Source organism: Berghia stephanieae, chromosome 12, assembly GCF_034508935.2.
Source record: "Berghia stephanieae isolate SIO BIC M18660-M18661 chromosome 12, UCSD_Bste_1.3, whole genome shotgun sequence".
NCBI classification, from domain to species: domain Eukaryota; kingdom Metazoa; phylum Mollusca; class Gastropoda; order Nudibranchia; family Aeolidiidae; genus Berghia; species Berghia stephanieae.
This window is the reverse complement of record NC_088371.1, coordinates 41649535-41667508: the sequence shown is the minus strand read 5'-3', so window position 1 is coordinate 41667508 and position 17974 is coordinate 41649535. Positions and strand designations below refer to the sequence as shown.

The 17974-nt window shown below is 38.4% G+C and overlaps 1 protein-coding gene across 1 annotated transcript; it reads right to left on the bottom strand.

The window, feature by feature from the left end:
- Nucleotides 1-3888: 3888 nt before the first annotated feature.
- LOC144957709 (uncharacterized) lies at nt 3889-16730 on the bottom strand. The gene is made up of 6 exons (XM_078889081.1): nt 16663-16730; nt 13806-14280; nt 12763-12877; nt 11462-11542; nt 9121-9249; nt 3889-5480 (listed from the first exon to the last, which is right to left on the bottom strand). Exons 2-6 carry the CDS (start codon nt 14247-14249, stop codon nt 4339-4341), a joined length of 1911 nt encoding a protein of 636 aa, XP_078745207.1. The 5' UTR covers nt 14250-14280; nt 16663-16730; the 3' UTR covers nt 3889-4338.
- Nucleotides 16731-17974: the final 1244 nt, after the last annotated feature.

Below are 17974 nucleotides of genomic sequence, written 5' to 3'. Positions count from 1 at the left end.
AGACCCAAAACACCTCCTGATATACACACATAGGAAACCTCTCTGTAACGACATCCCTCTATAACGACACGTTTTCCCAGTCCCGACGATGTCGTTATATCGAGGTTGCACTGTATTTTTGATAAAACAAGTTTCTTCTCTATTACATCTTATATTATCTATAATCGAAATGTTTAAATTAAATATGCATAACTTTAATGACATATAAGATAATTGTATCAGATGAGATGTTTTATTGGAAATACTTCTTTCAGTCTATTACAATGGCAGTGTGAAATCATTAAAATTAGTGCAGGAAAAATAATCTAATCCTCTCCGTCTATCGTGAGAGATCAAAAGACCCCACCCAATATAGACATGCAGCATCTCATGCACAAATCAACTGATAGAAGAAAAAAAAAAACAACACCATTGGATGTAATCATACAAGATAGAGAAAGAGAATCAAAGGTACAGGAAGCAGTGATAACTAATGTGAACATTTTCGTGGTTGTTTTTTTTCTTGTATTTTAAGGGATCTTTCGGTGCCGTTGCGAAAGGTTGTAATTTTTTATTTTTTTTCAGATATCAATCGACATACCACGCACTGGGGAAGAAGGAGGGGGGAGGAGGAGGGGGGAGGAGGAGGGGGGGAGGAGGAGGGGGGAAGGAGGAGGGGGGAGGGGGGAGGAGAGAGGAGGGGAGGAGGAGGGGAGGGGAGGGGAGGGGGAGGAGGAGGGGGAGGGGAAGGAGGAGAGGGGAGGAGGGAGGGGAGGGGAGGGGAGGGGGAGGAGGAGGGGAAGGAGGAGGGGGGAGGGGGGGAGGAGGAGAGGGAGGGGGAGGAGGAGGGGAAGGAGGAGGGGGGAGGGGGGAGGAGAGGGGGGAAGGAGGAGGGGGGAGGAGGAGGGGGAGGGGAGGAGAGGGGGGAAGGAGGAGGGGGGAGAGGAGGGGGAGGATGAGGGGAGGAGGAGAGGAGGGGGAGGAGGAGGGGGAGGGGGAGGAGGAGGGGGAGGGGAGGGGAGGGAGGAGGGGGGGGGAGGGGAGGGGAGGGGAGGGGGGAGGAGGAGGGGAGGAGGGGAGGGAGGAGGAGGAGAGGGGAGGGGGGGGGAGGAGGGAGGGGAGAGGAGGGGGAGGGGGAGGAGGGGAAGGAGGGAGGGAGGAGGGGGGAGGAGGAGGGGGGAGGAGGAGGAGGAGGAGGAGGGGGAGGAGGGGGGAGAGGGGGGGGGGAGGGGAGGGGGAGGAGGAGAGGGGGAGGAGGAGGGGAAGGAGGAGGGGGGAGGAGGAGGAGGAGGAGGGGGAGGAGGAGGGGAAGGAGGAGGGGGGAGGAGGAGGAGGAGGGGGAGGAGGAGGGGGAGGAGGAGGGGGGGAGGGGGAGGGGAAGGAGGAGGGGGGAGGAGGGGGGAGGGGAAGGGGAAGGAGGAGGGGGGGAGGAGGGGGGAGGGGGAAGGGGAAGGAGGAGGGGGGAGGGGGAGGGGAAGGAGGAGGGGGGAGGGGAAGGAGGGAGGGGAGGAGGAGGGGGGAGGAGGGGGAGGAGGAGGGGGGAGAGGAGGGGGAGGAGGAGGGGGAGAGGAGGGGGGAGGAGGAGGGGAGGGGGAGGAGGAGGGGAAGGAGGAGGGGGAAGGGGGAGGAGGAGGGGGAGGGGAAGGAGGAGGGGGAGGGGGAGGGGAAGGAAGAGGGGGAGGGGGAGGGGAAGGAGGAGGGGGGAGGGGGGGAGGAGGAGGGAGGGGGGGAGGAGGAGGGGAAGGGGAAGGGGGAGGGGGAGGGGAAGGAGGAGGGGGGAGGGGGAGGGGAAGGAGGAGGGGGAGGAGGAGGGGGGGAGGAGGAGGGGGGAGGGGAAGGAGGAGGGGGGAGAGGAGGGGGGAGGAGGAGAGGGGGAGGAGGAGGGGGGAGGAGGAGGGGGAGGGGAAGGGGGAGGGGAAGGAGGAGGGGGGAGAGGAAGGAGGAGGGGGGAGGGGGAGGAGGAGGGGAGGGGGAAGGAGGAGGGGGAGGGGGAGGGGGAGGGGAAGGAGGAGGGGAAGGAGGAGGGGGAGGGGGATGAGGAGGGGGGAGGGGAGGGGGAGGGGGAGGAGGAGGGGGAGGAGGAGGAGGGGGAGGAGGGAGAGGGGGGAGGGGGAGGAGGGGGGAGGGGAAGGGGAAGGAGGAGGGGGGAGGGGGAGGGCAAGGAGGAGGGGGAGGGGAAGGAGGAGGGGGGAGGGGGAGGAGGAGGGGGGAGGAGGAGGGGGGAGGGGGAGGGGCTTGCCAAAAGGGTGAATGTGAAAAAAATGGAATGTTTTGATCAATTCAAGTTTTGATATTGAGTTAAGATCGGAAAGGAAATACAACACATTGGTAATTTTATGACACACCTGAGATGGTCTTATGAGTAAGTCAAGGCACTGGCCGTTGAACAACTCAAGTTTAAATGCTGCTTTAGGAATTTTCATTCCTTTCCCTTGTGCAAGATTTTCAACCCTTATTTGCACACTTAAATGGAACGTTTGACTAGAGTGCAACATGCATCGGTCAAACTACACGGGACAGATGGAAAAGTTCATTGAAACCATGTTTGGACGAATACATGAACACGCCTGTAAGACAAAAGACACAAACTTTGATGTCGCCTACTGGACATAATATGTATATCATCTCAATGTTTGTGCCTTTTTGTTGGCAAAATAGTGAATACCATTCACTGCTGATTTCCTCGCATAGACAAACAACCCAAACACCACCATGTCATACATGACACACTGGATAACATGAGAGGGGAAAGTGGTGTTGCTTGACACTGGAAACAATCGGCCCTACAGATCTTGTTTGTTTGTTTTTAGGTGTTTAACGACGCTTTCGACACTATTTAGGTCATTTAAGCGCCCGTTTGTCTTTAATCAATTTTTATCGGCCTTGAGGGGCCATAGCTGCTCAAAACGTGTACTGTTGTAATAAAATCTTTATAAAATCATAATAGGAAAATAGTTACATGTTTATTATGTAAAAATATTTATTTACAACTTCTGCAGGAGTTCCCATTCCTGCAGATACTTTAAAATTGTAAGCGGATCGACCGACTGGAACAGAGACTTCAAGTCCCTGTTTTCATAATGTTGTGACCTTATCTGTTCTAATTTGTACGTCTCGACTCCAGGATCGTTCCCATTCCTTTCAGACGTATGGGGATCTCAAATTTTTATTGCACCGATCCAAGAATCACAAGTATCTTGGAAGGTGCAAATAAATTATTTATTAAAAAAAAAGAAAGTTTGTTTTCTCTGGGTACCTAGTCATGTGGGTATCCAGGGGAACGAAGAAGCGGATCGACTGGCAAAAGAGGCGGTGAGCCAAGAATTACAAGAGGGCAGTAAAATCCCACTCGCGGATTTAAAGATCAATATTAAAAAATTAAAAAATAGCCCTACAGATCCTGAGCATGACTCACAATTTAACACAGGCCATTGAAAAGTAAACATGAAATTGTCAGGTGTCACAATGCAATTCCTTCATTAGTGTGTCAACATATTGTGATAAATACTCACTAACTATGGGTCTGATTACTTCAGGTCAGGCAAGCATTTAAAATGGCTACGCCCAGAGTCTGCCCAAAAATTTATGTCACATTACAAGGCGACAATCAAGAAATGAAAATGAAAGTTGTTGTTTGTGGTGCTCATGGAAAGAAATGATTCTATTGGTAAAGCTATTGAATACAACTCGCTGTAGTTAACTTTCTTGTCGCGATCATCAAGTGTTATGACTTGATTTTTTAAAAATAAATTTTTCATTATTCTTTTCTTTTTGGGCAGTTTCAGGTTATCAAATCACAAAGGGTATTGCACTAAGCAACCTGCTCAGCTCCATCTCTCTCTCCCCCTCCTCACCGACAGTGTATGGGGCCAAAACTCAATTTAGTTAGAAGTTGAACCCGTGAAAATATTTGTGGATGCCGTGAAAAATATATTTAATCAATGAAGTTGAAGGACATAATTTTTGGAACTCTGGTAAATGCCTTGCCACAGGTCAAACATTTAAAAAAATTGTTTTTCTCCAATATGAATTCTGATGTGTCATTTCAAATACGTAACACGAGTAATTCTATGCCTTTTGACAGGTCAGACATTTGAACGGTCTTTATCTCTAATTTTTGATGTGTTGTTGTAAATATGTGTTCTTTAGAAATTCCTTTCCACAGGGCAGATAATAGAATAGCCTTTGTCTTTATCTCTAATGAGTTTTGATGCGTCGTTGTAAATGCGAGTTCTTTGTATATTTCCTTCCACAGGTCAGGCATTTGAATGGTCTTTCTCCTGTATGAGTTTTGATGCGTTGATTTAAACATCCATTCTGAGTAAATACCTTTTCACAGGTCAGACACTTGATTAGTCTTTATCCCGAATGAGTTTTGATGTGTCTTTGTAAATGCGAGTTCCTTGTATATTTCTTTCCACATGTCAGACATTCGAATGGTCTTTCTCGTGTATGAGTTTTGTTGTGTTGATTTAAATCTGACACATCGGGAAACGCCTTTCCGCAGGTTAGACATTTGAATGGTCTTTCTCCTGTATGAGTTTTGTTGTGTTGATTTAAATTTGACACAACAGGAAACGCCTTTCCGCAGGTCAGACATTTGAATGGTTTTTCTCCTGTATGAATTCTAATGTGGTGTTGTAAACTTTGTTTCCTGGTAAATGCCTTTCCACAGGTAAGACAATTGAATGCTTTTTCTCCTGTATGACTTGTAATGTGTACTTTTAAATGAGAACTGGTGCCAAATGCCTTTCCACAAGTTAGACATTTGAATGGTCTTTCTCCTGTATGAGTTGTGATGTGTAATTTTAAATTAGAACTTTGGGCAAATGCCTTTCCACAAGTTAGACATTTGAATGGTCTTTCTCCTGTATGAGTTCTGATATGTAATTTTAATTTATGATTCTGAATAAATGCCTTCTCGCAGGTCAGACATTTGAATGGTTTTTCTCCTGTATGAGTTCTGATGTGTAATTTTAAATGAGAACTGGTGCCAAATGCCTTTCCACAAGTCAGACACTTGAATGGCCTTTCTTCTGGGTGAGTTCTGATATGTGCTTGTAATTTTTGTTCCGAGATAAAAGCCTTTTCACAGGTTGGACATTTGAATGGCATTTCTCCGGTGTGACTTCTAGTATGGCTTAGAAAGTTTGATCTACAAAAAAATACCTTCCAACAAAAAAAACATTTATAAGACTCAATTTTAGAATTCTCATGGGAGTTTTCTTCTCTTTGATCATCAATGGATGACTTGAAGACTGAATTACTAGAAACATTTTTGTAACAAGAATCATGAGATTTCTCATCCATTTCAATAGAATCAGCTTCTGGTCCATCGTAATTTGTAGAAAGTTGTTCAAAAGGTCTATCATGATTGGTTTGGACCTCAGTGCCAGGCTTGTGCCACTCCACACAACTGTCTTTATATTCATCTACATCAATTTCAACTTGAAAGTCTTCATTGTTCAAAGACTGGTCACAGCCGTCAACATCGTTGCTATCTGTAAAATTGAAAAAAGAATTCTTACTTTGAGAAAATATTGAAGTGATAAATTATGCATTGTAGGTATAAATAACATAGACTGTTGATTTCTAGATGTCAACAACATCAGTAAAACCAAAAGATAGGTTAGCTACGATTGAGAACGTCCACATGCTGAGATTGATCAAATCTCGAGCTTAAAAATCAAAAGATAAATGTGTCAATTTAAAATCATAAATATCATTACACAAATTCTGTTGTCAAAGGATATGGCAGCATGAAATACAATATTTAGGTAATTGTTCATACTGAAAATAAGACCTGTACAAAAATAAATATATAAATAAATCGTGATCAAAATAACAACAATGATGATGATGATGACAGGGTGTCCAGCAAAGTACCAGACTGAAAAATTCTACCCAGCAATTTAAGAACCAAATGCAGCATGAGGTCACGCGAATACATAAATAATAATAATGATGATAACAAGATATGAAGTGAGTAGAAAAGTGCCAGAAGACAATAGAGAATAAAAAAAATTTTTCGCGGCGGTGGTGGGTTTGAAACGAATATTTTTGTGTTCGTGGATAGCTCACACGGTAGAGCCACGCTCTCACCTGCCAGGCGGAGTTGTCGTACCAATAAGGTCGCAGGTTCAAACCCCACCACCGCCGCGAAAAAAAATTTTTATTCTCTATTGTCTTCTGGCACTTTTCTACTCACTTCATATCTTGTTGTTACCAACATAAGTGCCTGCTCCACTCACTTTTCTGAATTAAAGGTTCACCCCATACACCGGAGCATACTCAATGTCTCAATCGTTTCTATGTTATATGTTTGTGATGAGAATATTGGCTATTAAGCTTAACTGCTGGTCAAAATTACTTCGCGATGGTGGTGAACGAATCGGCGATCTCAAGAAGTGGGTGAGAGAGGGATCTAGAAATGACTTTGGGTTTGAAACGAATATTTTTGTGTTCGTGGATAGCTCACACGGTAGAGCCACGCTCTCACCTGCCAGGCGGAGTTGTCGTACCAATAAGGTCGCAGGTTCAAACCCCACCACCGCCGCGAAAAAAAATTTTTATTCTCTATTGTCTTCTGGCACTTTTCTACTCACTTCATATCTTGTTGTTACCAACATAAGTGCCTGCTCCACTCACTTTTCTGAATCACAAACCAAAGAAGCAGGATAGGCTAGTAAAGAGAAGAAGAAACGACATCACTATCGGATCGTACACCCATGCGAACATCATAGGTATATGATTCAAGGGTGATGCTCCCATCCAACCACCCGCATTCTGATTCTAAAGAAGAACCCTTCTCAAAAAGCTCATAGGACGCTGTTCTTACAGCAATGACAATGCATACAACACAAATATCATTCAGAGTTTCAATTATGGTTTTATAAAATGTCCAAATGGTTGCTTTTCAAAGTATCAAATTGTTTCAGGCATGAATCTTTCAGAACTGGTTTGGAGATAGAGTGAATCACTGACCGTCTCATTCAGAGTTTCAATTGTGGATTTATAAAATGTCCAAATGGTTGCTTTTCAAAGTATCAAATTGTTTCAGGCATGAATCTTTCAGAACTGGTTTGGAGATGGAGTGAATCACTGACCGTCTCATTCAGAGTTCAAATCATCTTCAAGATACTATTTTGGGGTGTCAGGCTATTTAATTTCAAGTCCTAGGACACTAATCATCCCTTTCAGTTTTCATATCATCTCATTCATTCAAATCATCTTCAAGATACTATTTTGGGGTGTCAGGCTATTTAATTTCAATCCCTAGGACACTAATCATCCCTTTCAGTTTTCATATCATCTCATTCATTCAAATCATCTTCAAGATACTATTTTGGGGTGTCAGGCTATTTAATTTCAAGTCCTAGGACACTAATCATCCCTTTCAGTTTTCATATCATCTCATTCATTCAAATCATCTTCAAGATACTATTTTGGGGTGTCAGGCTATTTAATTTCAAGTCCTAGGACACTAATCACCCCTTTCAGTTTTCAAATCATCTTCAACACACTATTTCGGGGTGTCAGGCTATTTATTTTCAAGCCTTTGGTCATTGATCATCGCATTCAGTTTTCAAATCATCTTCAATATATACTATCAGGCCTGTAAATGGTTGGTGAAAAAATTGTCGGAACTTTTTGAACACGCGAAAATAGACATAAGAGGACAAAAATATGGACACAACACAGATATGACACGTCAATTGACTAGTCGAATCATGTCACTTTCCACTACTTATTTATAACGAGGTCCTTATTTTATGGTAGCAAAAAAAAATCCCAATTATTTGAGGGTCCAGGTCTGAGTTAGTTGTAAAATGAAAGGAAGAGAACAATTCCTACCCTTTTGAAGGATGTGTATCTTGTGCTTGACACGGGAAGCTGCGTATCTTCGCTCCTGTTTGTGTTTACGCTGATTCTTTCGTTTATTTGGATTAATTCTTATAGAAGAAGAAGAAGAAGAAGAAGAAGAAGAAGAAGAAGAAGAAGAAGAAGAAGAAGAAGAAGAAGAAGAAAGAAGAAGAAGAAGAAGAAGAAGAAGAAGAAGAAGAAGAAGAAGAAGAAGAAGAAGAAGAAGAAGAAGAAGACGACGACGACGACGACTACTACGAAGAAGAAGAAGAGGAGGTGGTGCGGTCGTTTGAGAGCTTTCGAAGAAGAATATATATTTCGAAGAAAAATAATTATTTCGATTTATTTTTTTTCAGTTTCACATCGGGACAGAACCAGTAAAATATAGAGAAAAAGATATGAGAACCGGAGATATGTATGTGTGTCGGTAGCAAAATAGAGAGAAACCTTCCTGTCCGGTTCGACACACTTCTGTGCGCGCGTTATTTACTGACTAGGTGTGTGTGTGAAGACGACTCGCGCAAACTTTGCAACCCTCTCTTGCTGGCTGTGGCACAGTAGCCAGGCAGTGAATACATCCACATCTAGCGGAGCGTGTAGATGGCATGATAATATTATAGTTAACTGATAGACGGCAAGTTTTGTTTTGTCTTTGATGCGACAAATAAAAAGGTTTTTTTTTAGTCCGCATTTGAAACGGAATAAAATCTAATTTTTTCGAGGAACGAAATAAAAGTCTTTTATTTTCTTTTTTATATCTTTGATGTTACGAATTTTATTTTTACTATTATTCTTTTTTTTTTAATATTAGCACTTATAGAGCAAAATCGTACTGCCGGAAATCCGACACTAGATTTACAGGCCTGTACTATTGAAGGGTGTCAGGCTATTTATTTCAAGCCCTGGGTCAATATTGCTATTTTGAAGGACTTTTGATCTAATTTTGCTTGTACAAGAAATCTTTAGAGGAAATCATGAAAAAGTCCTGGTTAGTGGTGTAGATAAATTAATGGGACTCCAAATATTATGATGTATTACCCAGAACGAGTAACCCAGCTTTTTTATTATGAAAACAAATTTAATGGATTGACGACATGATTTTTGGGACGTAAAGAGGTTTATGTGATCTTTTTCTTTCCTCCAGGGAAGAGAGGTAATTTTATGAACCACTCACAGCCCAATGGCTGGTTGATCCAGTTGCCATGAGTGGTCAATGGCCAGTTGATCTCAAACACTTGACACATGTCTTGATTAAATTATCAAATTTGAAATTTTTACCATTGGATTGTGCGTCAGGTTGGACTCCCAGAAGAGCTGCAAGCTGTTCCTCTGTTTCCAGTGTGTCATTCATCAACATCTCTACCATTTGAGTCACAATCGATTCTGTAGCCAGACTTGCATAGCCAGCTGAAATAGATGCACAAAGAAATTTAAAAAAAAAAAAAAAAAAAGGGGGGGGGGGGGGGTCTTTGTAGCCACACTTATTTGTCATAGAGAGGTCAATTGAAACCTGAATTGATAATTTTTGAAACAAAGAAAAATCTGAATGTTATGAAGTTTATTTTATTTCTAGTTTATGGCTATATCTACACATCTCATCTTTTAAGAAGAACATTTTTTTCTCATAGATACTTTTGTTACTTGTCTTTAATCTGTATGGAAAAGTTTATGCCTATTGGCTGATGTGATTCCCAAACAATTTCATTAAAGGACATTTAAGTGTTATCTCCATATTTTTCTATAGCTGTAAAATAATCAAAATGACAGTGTAGGTTGGATATAACTTGCTTTATTTTAGTTTAGATCGATCCTGTCTCTCTTTGGATAAATTTGGTACATTGAGTATGCATCTTCTGGTCAATTCTGCCCAAACCAACAAAAGGATAGTATCTGGCTGACCACATCCAACCATTTTTGCCACAATCGACACATTGAGATTTTTCATTCATAACTGTTTAATTTTATTACATAGTGGAAGTCTTCTAACATTAAATAATAGCGTAATATTTTGAGATACTGTTCTTGGTTAAAGCCAAGCAAATAGCTCTACCTGTAACCAAGAAAAGACAGTATCCTATAACACCGTCTCACATACTGTTTGCCAACTGTTAACCGCAATGCGAATGCCTTGTCCGTTTTCAAAAAAGCACAGTATCCGTTCACATCGCCTCACAAACTGTACGTTTGTGGTTAACTGCAATGAAATGACTAGCTCCATTTTCAGAAACAAGCAGTAACTTTGACGGTACCACTTAGATACTGTTAGCGTTGATTAAGGCTATCCGAAATCCCACTTTCGTTTTCAAGTTGGAACAGAACAACGGCAACCAACTCGATCGACAAACTATCATTGTCTCACTATTGACTAAGCTATCATAGCAAGATCAATCAAGCCAATGATTAAATTATCTGTGTAGTGCTATTATTATTATTATTATTATTATTATTATTATTATTATTATTATTATTATTATTATTATTATTATTATTATTATTATTATTATCATCATTATTACTATTATTATTATTATTATTATTATTATTATTATTATTATTATTATTATTATTATTATTATTATTATTATTATTATTATTATTATTATTATTATGGTTCATTTAAGTTTATTGTCTCCATTGCAAATCAGAGGAGGGATGTAGGGAAAGGGGGCTACTCTACATTTACTTATTTTGAATGCAATATTTTATTATTTCTGGCATAATTGTCCCTCTGATCGTAATAATTAATCACGGTTGGCTGGCCCTAAACAATACATAAAATTTATTCATCTCAAGTCTTATATTTTGGGGACTTTTCTTTGCTGTTTGGATGATTAGTTTGGTTCCATTATTTTTTTATTTATTTTTTTATCGAGAAAATAATGACTAAGATAATCAAGGCCTCAACTCCTAATCGAATGATAGCGCTCAGTTTCTTTCTCCAGAAAAATAAATGAAAACAAAAACACCAGATACCAGAAACAGGACCAAAGCATCAAACCCAGATCATTTCCAAAAAGTGATACAGAGCTTCCTTTCACTTGTTTTTCTAACATTTTGTCAAGCACTTTTTCACAATATACGCCTTTACAATTTGTGCCATAATAACATATGAAAAAATGTCAGTGACCGTGGCAGAGTTAATGATCATTCATTTACAAGGATTTACCATTACAATTTATGCCCCTTTAATATAAATATGTGGCACACAAAACCCATTCCACCAGAGTTAACACTTTACAGAATTTCAACTAATGTGGCATGCCTGGTTAAAAGCAAGCGATCAGTTTGATCACTAACCAATCTCGTATCAATTATTTGTCGTTCCCAAAGATCCTCAATTTGTTTTTAAGTCTAGCAAATAGGATGAAAGGGAATGCATTTTGAATGACTCAATGCATGTTAATTATTAACCTAATATTCCTTTTGAACCAATGGATAGAGACATTATTATTTCTCTTCCAAGGGACATGTTTTGACAGGGATTATTTCAAAAAAATGTTTCTAAAAATCCTTTTGATGATGATGCTCTAAAACCGTTCCATATAGAATTATATAACAATAAAAAAGAAATATTTCCTTCTCTCCTCTGTACTTTTCTTTGCTGTTAAAATCAACTCACTTTTCTCCAGAACGTCCCATACTTGAGTCCTAAAACTTGATTGTTGCTGATTCTTATTCTCGGTATTTAAAGTCTGTGATTCTGTTGGAATAATAATAATAATAATAATAATAATAATAATAATAATAATAATAATAATAATAATAATAATAATAATAATAATAATAATAATAATAATAATAATAATAATAATATAATAATAATAATAATAATAATAATAATAATAATAATAATAATAATAATAATAATAATAATAATAATAATTAAATAATATTCATAATAATAATAATAATAATAATAATAATAATAATAATAATAATAATAATAATAATAATAATAATAATAATAATAATAATAATAATAATAATAATAATAATAATAATAATAATAATAATCATCATAATAATAATAAATAAATAAGAATGGACCAAAAAGACTGAATGGGATCTATAAAGTTAACACCTGTTACTAATTGTTACCCCAAAAATGTATTTACTTAACTTAATTCCAAAATATCAAAATCAAAACTTATTTGATGCTGGCAAGGCGTCCCATTTGACTGACAGAGAGATAGGTATAACTGTAACCATTTGGGCAAAGGCAGAGAGAAAAGTATAAAACTGTAACCATTTGGGCAAAGGCAGAGAGAAAGGTATAAAACTGTAACCATTTGGGCAAAGGCAGAGAGAAAGGTATAAAACTGTAACCATTTGGGCAAAGGCAGAGAGAAAGGTATAAAACTGTAACCATTTGGGCAAAGGCAGAGAGAAAAGTATAAAACTTTAACCATTTGGGTAAAGGCAGAGAGAAAGGTATAAAACTGTAACCATTCAATGAGAAAGGAGGAAGAAACATTACCAAATTAAAAACAAATACATATAGGCAAACGGAATTATGCATGGAAAAATCACTATCAATTCACATCCTAGAAATCAGTAGCGCCCTGTCGGACACATTTGTGAAGAAATATAGAAGTCTGATGGAAAATAATTCATTGGAAGACCACTGATCATCCTGCACATCCCTGTAAACAAAGACATGCCTGTCTCGAGTAAAATGATTGTACCTTAACTATTCAGACAACCTTGAAAAATGACAAAACATTGTCAATGATAGATATTACAACTAGATACGATCTACCTAGACACAACAAAGCTGGAAATACCCGCACACCTGAAATCAGTAAGTCTGCTAATCATTTCCCTATCCTCTATGACTTTATTTCATGATATAGCTATGTTCAAAACTAGTGTTAATTCATTAGGCATTGGTAATGACAATAATATCGTTATAGACTGTACCTTGTTTCGTCTCCAAGACCACGGACGTGACCTCTGAACCCAAACCATTGTAAGGAACAGGCTCCTCACAAATTGTTTTATAACTCTGATCACCTTTGTGGACATTGCAGGGTTCCTGGAAAACAAAAAAGAAGAGAAAGAAAGAATAGAATAAAACGAAACAATAAAGGTAGAGATTTTATATCAAGGTTGAACAGCCACTGCCACTACACAACTTGATACAAACAAAATAAAGAAAACTTGTCAGTGTTAACTCAATTCCTCCATTTAAAATTTATTACAAAAATAGTGATCCGTCAGATAGGCCAGGACAAGGAAAAGTCACAAAATGTTTTGGAGACTTTTGTGTTCTTCTGGGATATAGGTCAGGACAAGGAAAAGTCACAAAATGTTTTGGAGACTTTTGTGTTCTTCTGGGATATAGGTCAGGACAAGGAAAAGTCACAAAATGTTTTGGAGACTTTTGTGTTCTTCTGGGATATAGGCCAGGACAAGGAAAAGTCACAAAATGTTTTGGAGACTTTTGTGTTCTTCTGGGATATAGGCCAGGACAAGGAAAAGTCACAAAATGTTTTGGAGACTTTTGTGTTCTTCTGGGATATAGGTCAGGACAAGGAAAAGTCACAAAATGTTTTGGAGACTTTTGTGTTCTTTTGGGATATAGGCCAGGACAAGGAAAAGTCACAAAATGTTTTGGAGACTTTTGTGTTCTTCTGGGATATAGGCCAGGACAAGGAAAAGTCACAAAATGTTTTGGAGACTGTTGTGTTCTTCTGGGATATAGGCCAGGACAAGGAAAAGTCACAAAATGTTTTGGAGACTTTTGTGTTCTTCTGGGATATAGGCCAGGACAAGGAAAAGTCACAAAATGTTTTGGAGACTTTTGTGTTCTTTTGGGATAACAATCTAAACAAGGACAACGACTGGTTATCAATCTTTGTTATTTTTATGTTATTATTATTATCATCAAAATCTCATTGTTGCGATAATTACAATCATCATCATCATCAGGGACCACACGGAAGTAGAAAGGAATATCTCACCTGAAGTTGTGTCCCAAGTGATGATGTCACGGATGAAAGCTCTGTTGTCATTTTGGATTCAAATTTAACATTATCCCCAATATCAATGCTCTGTGAATCTTCACCTTCAAGTTTAACACTAACATCAGTGAATTGTGAACAAGTGTAGGAAAAGTTCTCTGCCTTGACATCTTCATCATCAAGTTTAACATTGACAGTCACGGACTTCGAATGGGACTCTGGAATATTTTCAGAATCTTTCAATTCAAGTTTAACACTGACATCAGAAGACTGACATGCAGTCTCCGATGACCTTCCAGTTTCCACTAGATCTTCAACAGTAGTAAATGATGGGAAGGAATTCTCTGTCTTTAAAACTTCCAATCCGACATTCAAATGTTTGAAATCTTCATGTGAAAGCTTTACGTTTTTTTCCATTTCAATTTTACAAGATCCTTCCATCATTATTTCTCTGTACAGGATGTAAGGAGGAACACTGAAAAATGAAACACAGCACCATAAGAAATGTTGAGATAATGGAAAATGAGAGGCTGTTTTAATATAGAATCTATGAGTTTGACAGGGATCCAAAACACTACTTGACCTTTACGTTGGAATCTCCTGGAGTTCAGATGTCCTGTTGGGTCTCTAGACGCGAAGGTAGATTTCGGTCCGCCGTTGGTGTATTCTTTTCCATGTGTGAGGTTGTATCTACAATATTGAGATGCCCGGTATCATTGTAGGGTTTTCAAAATTATTTCTGCATGGATCTAATCTTTTAAGTTTGGGTGAGGTTTTTGTTTATGGATCCATAGTTACAGCTGTAAATTAGATGTCTAGAACTTTTTCATTGTATGGTTTGTTCTTTAAAATTTCATTTTCGCAATGTTCAATTTATTGGTGACTTTATATTAGCGGTAAACATAAGCAAACCTGTAAACATGTCAGTTTGTTGTTTTTGTTTCATGTGTCTCGAGTCATAAATTCCAAAATTTGAAATGTTCATTTTTTAATTCATATGGATGATTTAAAAATTTCAAAAAGAAATCTGACACTCCATTTGTTATATGGTTTAAAATCGCGTACTGATCTATCAAAATACAACGACACATTTGAGAGGATGAAGTTTTGATAGATGGGAATGATTTGTCAAAATTCAAAAGAGAGAAATGAGATCCTTGTATAGGGCTTAATAGTAGGCAGATAGATTTCTTTAAAAAAAAAAAAAAAAAGAAACACAGAGGAGAGGAGAGAGAGAAGAGAGAGAAGGAGAGAGAGAGAGAGAGAGAGAAGAGAGAAAAAGAGAAGAGAGAGAGAGAGAGTAGAAAGAGAAAGAGAGGAGAGGAAGAGAGAGAGAGAGAGAGGAGAGAGAGAGAGAGAGAGAGAGAGAGAGAGAGAGAGAGAGAGAGAGAGAGAGAGAGAGGAGAGAGAGAGAGAAGAGAGAGAGAGAGAGAGAGAGAAAGAGAGAGAGAGAGAGAGAGAGAGAGAGAGAGAGGAGAGAGAGAAGAGAGAGAGAGAGAGAGAGAGAGAGAGAGGAGAGAGAAGAAGAGAGAGAGAGAGAGAGAGGAGAGAGAAAAGAGAGGAGAGAGAGAGAGAGAGAGAAGAGAGAGAGAGAGAGAGAGAGAGAGAAGAGAGAGGAGAGAGAGAGAGAGAGAGAGAGAGAGAAGGAGGAAGAGAGAGAGGAGAGAGAGAGAGAAAGAGAGAGAGAGAGAGAGGAGAGGAGGAGAGAGAGAGAGAGAGAGAGGAAAAGAGGAAGAGAGGAGAGAGGAGGGGGAGAGAGGAGAAGAGGAGTGAGAGAGAGAGAGAGAGAGAGAGAGAGAGAGAGAAAGAGATATTATGACACGTGAAATCGTCCAAAGTTGAAATCAACCAACACAAGGGATGAGTAACATGTTTAAAATCATATCACATTTATTATATAACGTGGTGTTTTTATGCACCTCCGTTGACGGTGTATCTTAACGGACCGTTTTTATACACCTCCGTCACGCATGCGCATCCCACCCAATTTCATCAGCGTTGTGTTTCTGTATTTGGACCTTATCATTAAATCTGATGAACAGTCAGGTGGCTCCGTAGCCCAGTGGACAAGCTGTCAGGCTCTAACCTTGTAAGTACTGGGTTCGATTCCCATTGTAGACATTTTTTTTTAAAGTTTACCTTATTGAGAAAGACATCATTTTTGTTTGTTTTTGTTTTTTTCTTTCTTTTTTCTTTTTTTTTTTTTTTTTTTTTTTTTATGTTTGTTTTTTTTTAACTTTTTATGTTTTTAAAAAACTTCGACTTTAATTTTCTAAAATTATTTATTTATTTGAGATCAGTATTTGTGTGCCATGTTTCTTTTTACTTTTGATTTTTTTAAATTATTGTTATTATACTTTAATTTATTATCATTGTATAAACGTACATAGGTAATCACTAAGCAGCATGCTAAACTACAATCTAAAACTATTTAAACCTCATGGACGTATGCAGCAACATATTCATTAGTTTACCATCACCGCCAACGGAGGTGCATAAAAATCAAAACGGTACGTTTTTGTACACCTCCAACGGAGGTGCGACCTTATTTTGATACGAATATTTTTGTATTCGTGGATAGCTCACACGGTAGAGTCACGCTCTCGCCGGCCAGGCGGAGTTGTCGTACCAATAAGGTCGCAGGTTCAAACCCCACCACCGCCGCGAAAATTTTTATTCTCTATTGTCTTCTGGAACTTTTCTACTCACTTCATCTCTTGTTGTTACGAAATTTTATATTATTGATGACAAAACACTCATTTCTTTCAAATTGTATTTTCAACGTGGATCTTTTGTCATGAGTTTACTTAATAAAGTTGTAAATATATTATAGCATTTTTAAAACTATAGAACAAACCTTGATAGATTAGTGAAAGTTTAAACTTTCATTATTATAACTTGACCATTGTGTTGTGAACTGTGTTTGCAGTCTACCAGTGGACTGAAAACACAGCTGTGTATTCAGTCCACCGGAAATAAAAATATTTAAATCTCTCTCTCTCTCTCTCTCTCTCTCTCTATATATATATATATATATATATATATATATATATATTATATATATATATATATATATATATATATATATATATATATATATATATATATATATATACATATATATATATATATATATATCCATGTATATATACATATATATATATATATATATACTCTCTCCAATCTCTCCCACCCACCCCCCCACCCCCACCCCCACCCCCCTTCTCTCTGACGCTCCCTTAAACACATTCAATACCCTATAACTATAAAGTTGTTCTCTCTTTCTCTTTTATTTTTATCTTTTTTTTTTTTTTTTTTTTTTTTTTTTTTTTTTTTTTTTTTGGTTGGTTTATGCTTTGTTTGTTCGTTTTTCTCCGGATTCATATTGTTACGTACAAGAAATACACAAGTCAATACATTTTGACGCCTCTGTGTTTTAACTTAAAATAAAAATCTTAAAAGTGAGTAAAAGTAAATAATCTATTTTTTAAAATTAAAAGTCGATCAAACTTCTCGAGTCACCAGGAATGGCGCCAACGTGTTGAACTCAGGGTTGCCAGATTATTTTTCAACAAAATACCAGGGGAAGACTCAAAAAATGCCAAAACACTCAAAGAAATGCCAAAGTCTGTTGACTCCCACCCCCACTAAGAAAACTACTCACTTTTGATAGACAATTTACTATCATATCCTGGTGGCTTGCGTGTTTTCTTTTCTTTTTCTTTTTTTTTTTTTTGAATTATACTAAATTTCCTGTTGGGGTAATTATTTACCTACTGACTACTAAGTGGAGTGCTAAACCACTACACCACGGTTGGATTTTAAGAATGAAAAAGAAATGTGAAGATGTTTATTTTTACGCGTTTAGAAATAATTAAGAAAAGGTGTCATTTGAAGTATAATATACAAGAAAAGAAAATGCCAAATGAAAATGCCAAATGCCAAATGATTTTTCTAATGCCAAACGGTTTTCAAAAATGCCAGATTTTTGGAATCTGGCATTTAAAATGCCAAACTGGCAACCCTGGTTGAACTTGAAAATTAAGGCAAGTGATCGATGTGAAAAGTGACTAAATAGAACCTTACTTGGGCAAACAATACTAAAACTCTGATCTTCTTGGAAAACTCATCGGTTTTGATAATCATAAAAATTCTAACGGAATAGGAAA

Bases quoted from the DNA above. Each gene is read 5' to 3' on its own strand.
- LOC144957709 (XM_078889081.1), bottom strand. From the start codon at position 14,249: ATGATGGAAGGATCTTGTAAAATTGAAATGGAAAAAAACGTAAAGCTT. The intron at 12,878-13,805 runs GTGAGATATTCC...TTTGTTTTCCAG, and splicing joins CACTTGGGACACAACTTCAG to GAACCCTGCAATGTCCACAA. The intron at 11,543-12,762 runs GTACAGTCTATA...TTATTCCAACAG, and splicing joins GGTCTTGGAGACGAAACAAG to AATCACAGACTTTAAATACC.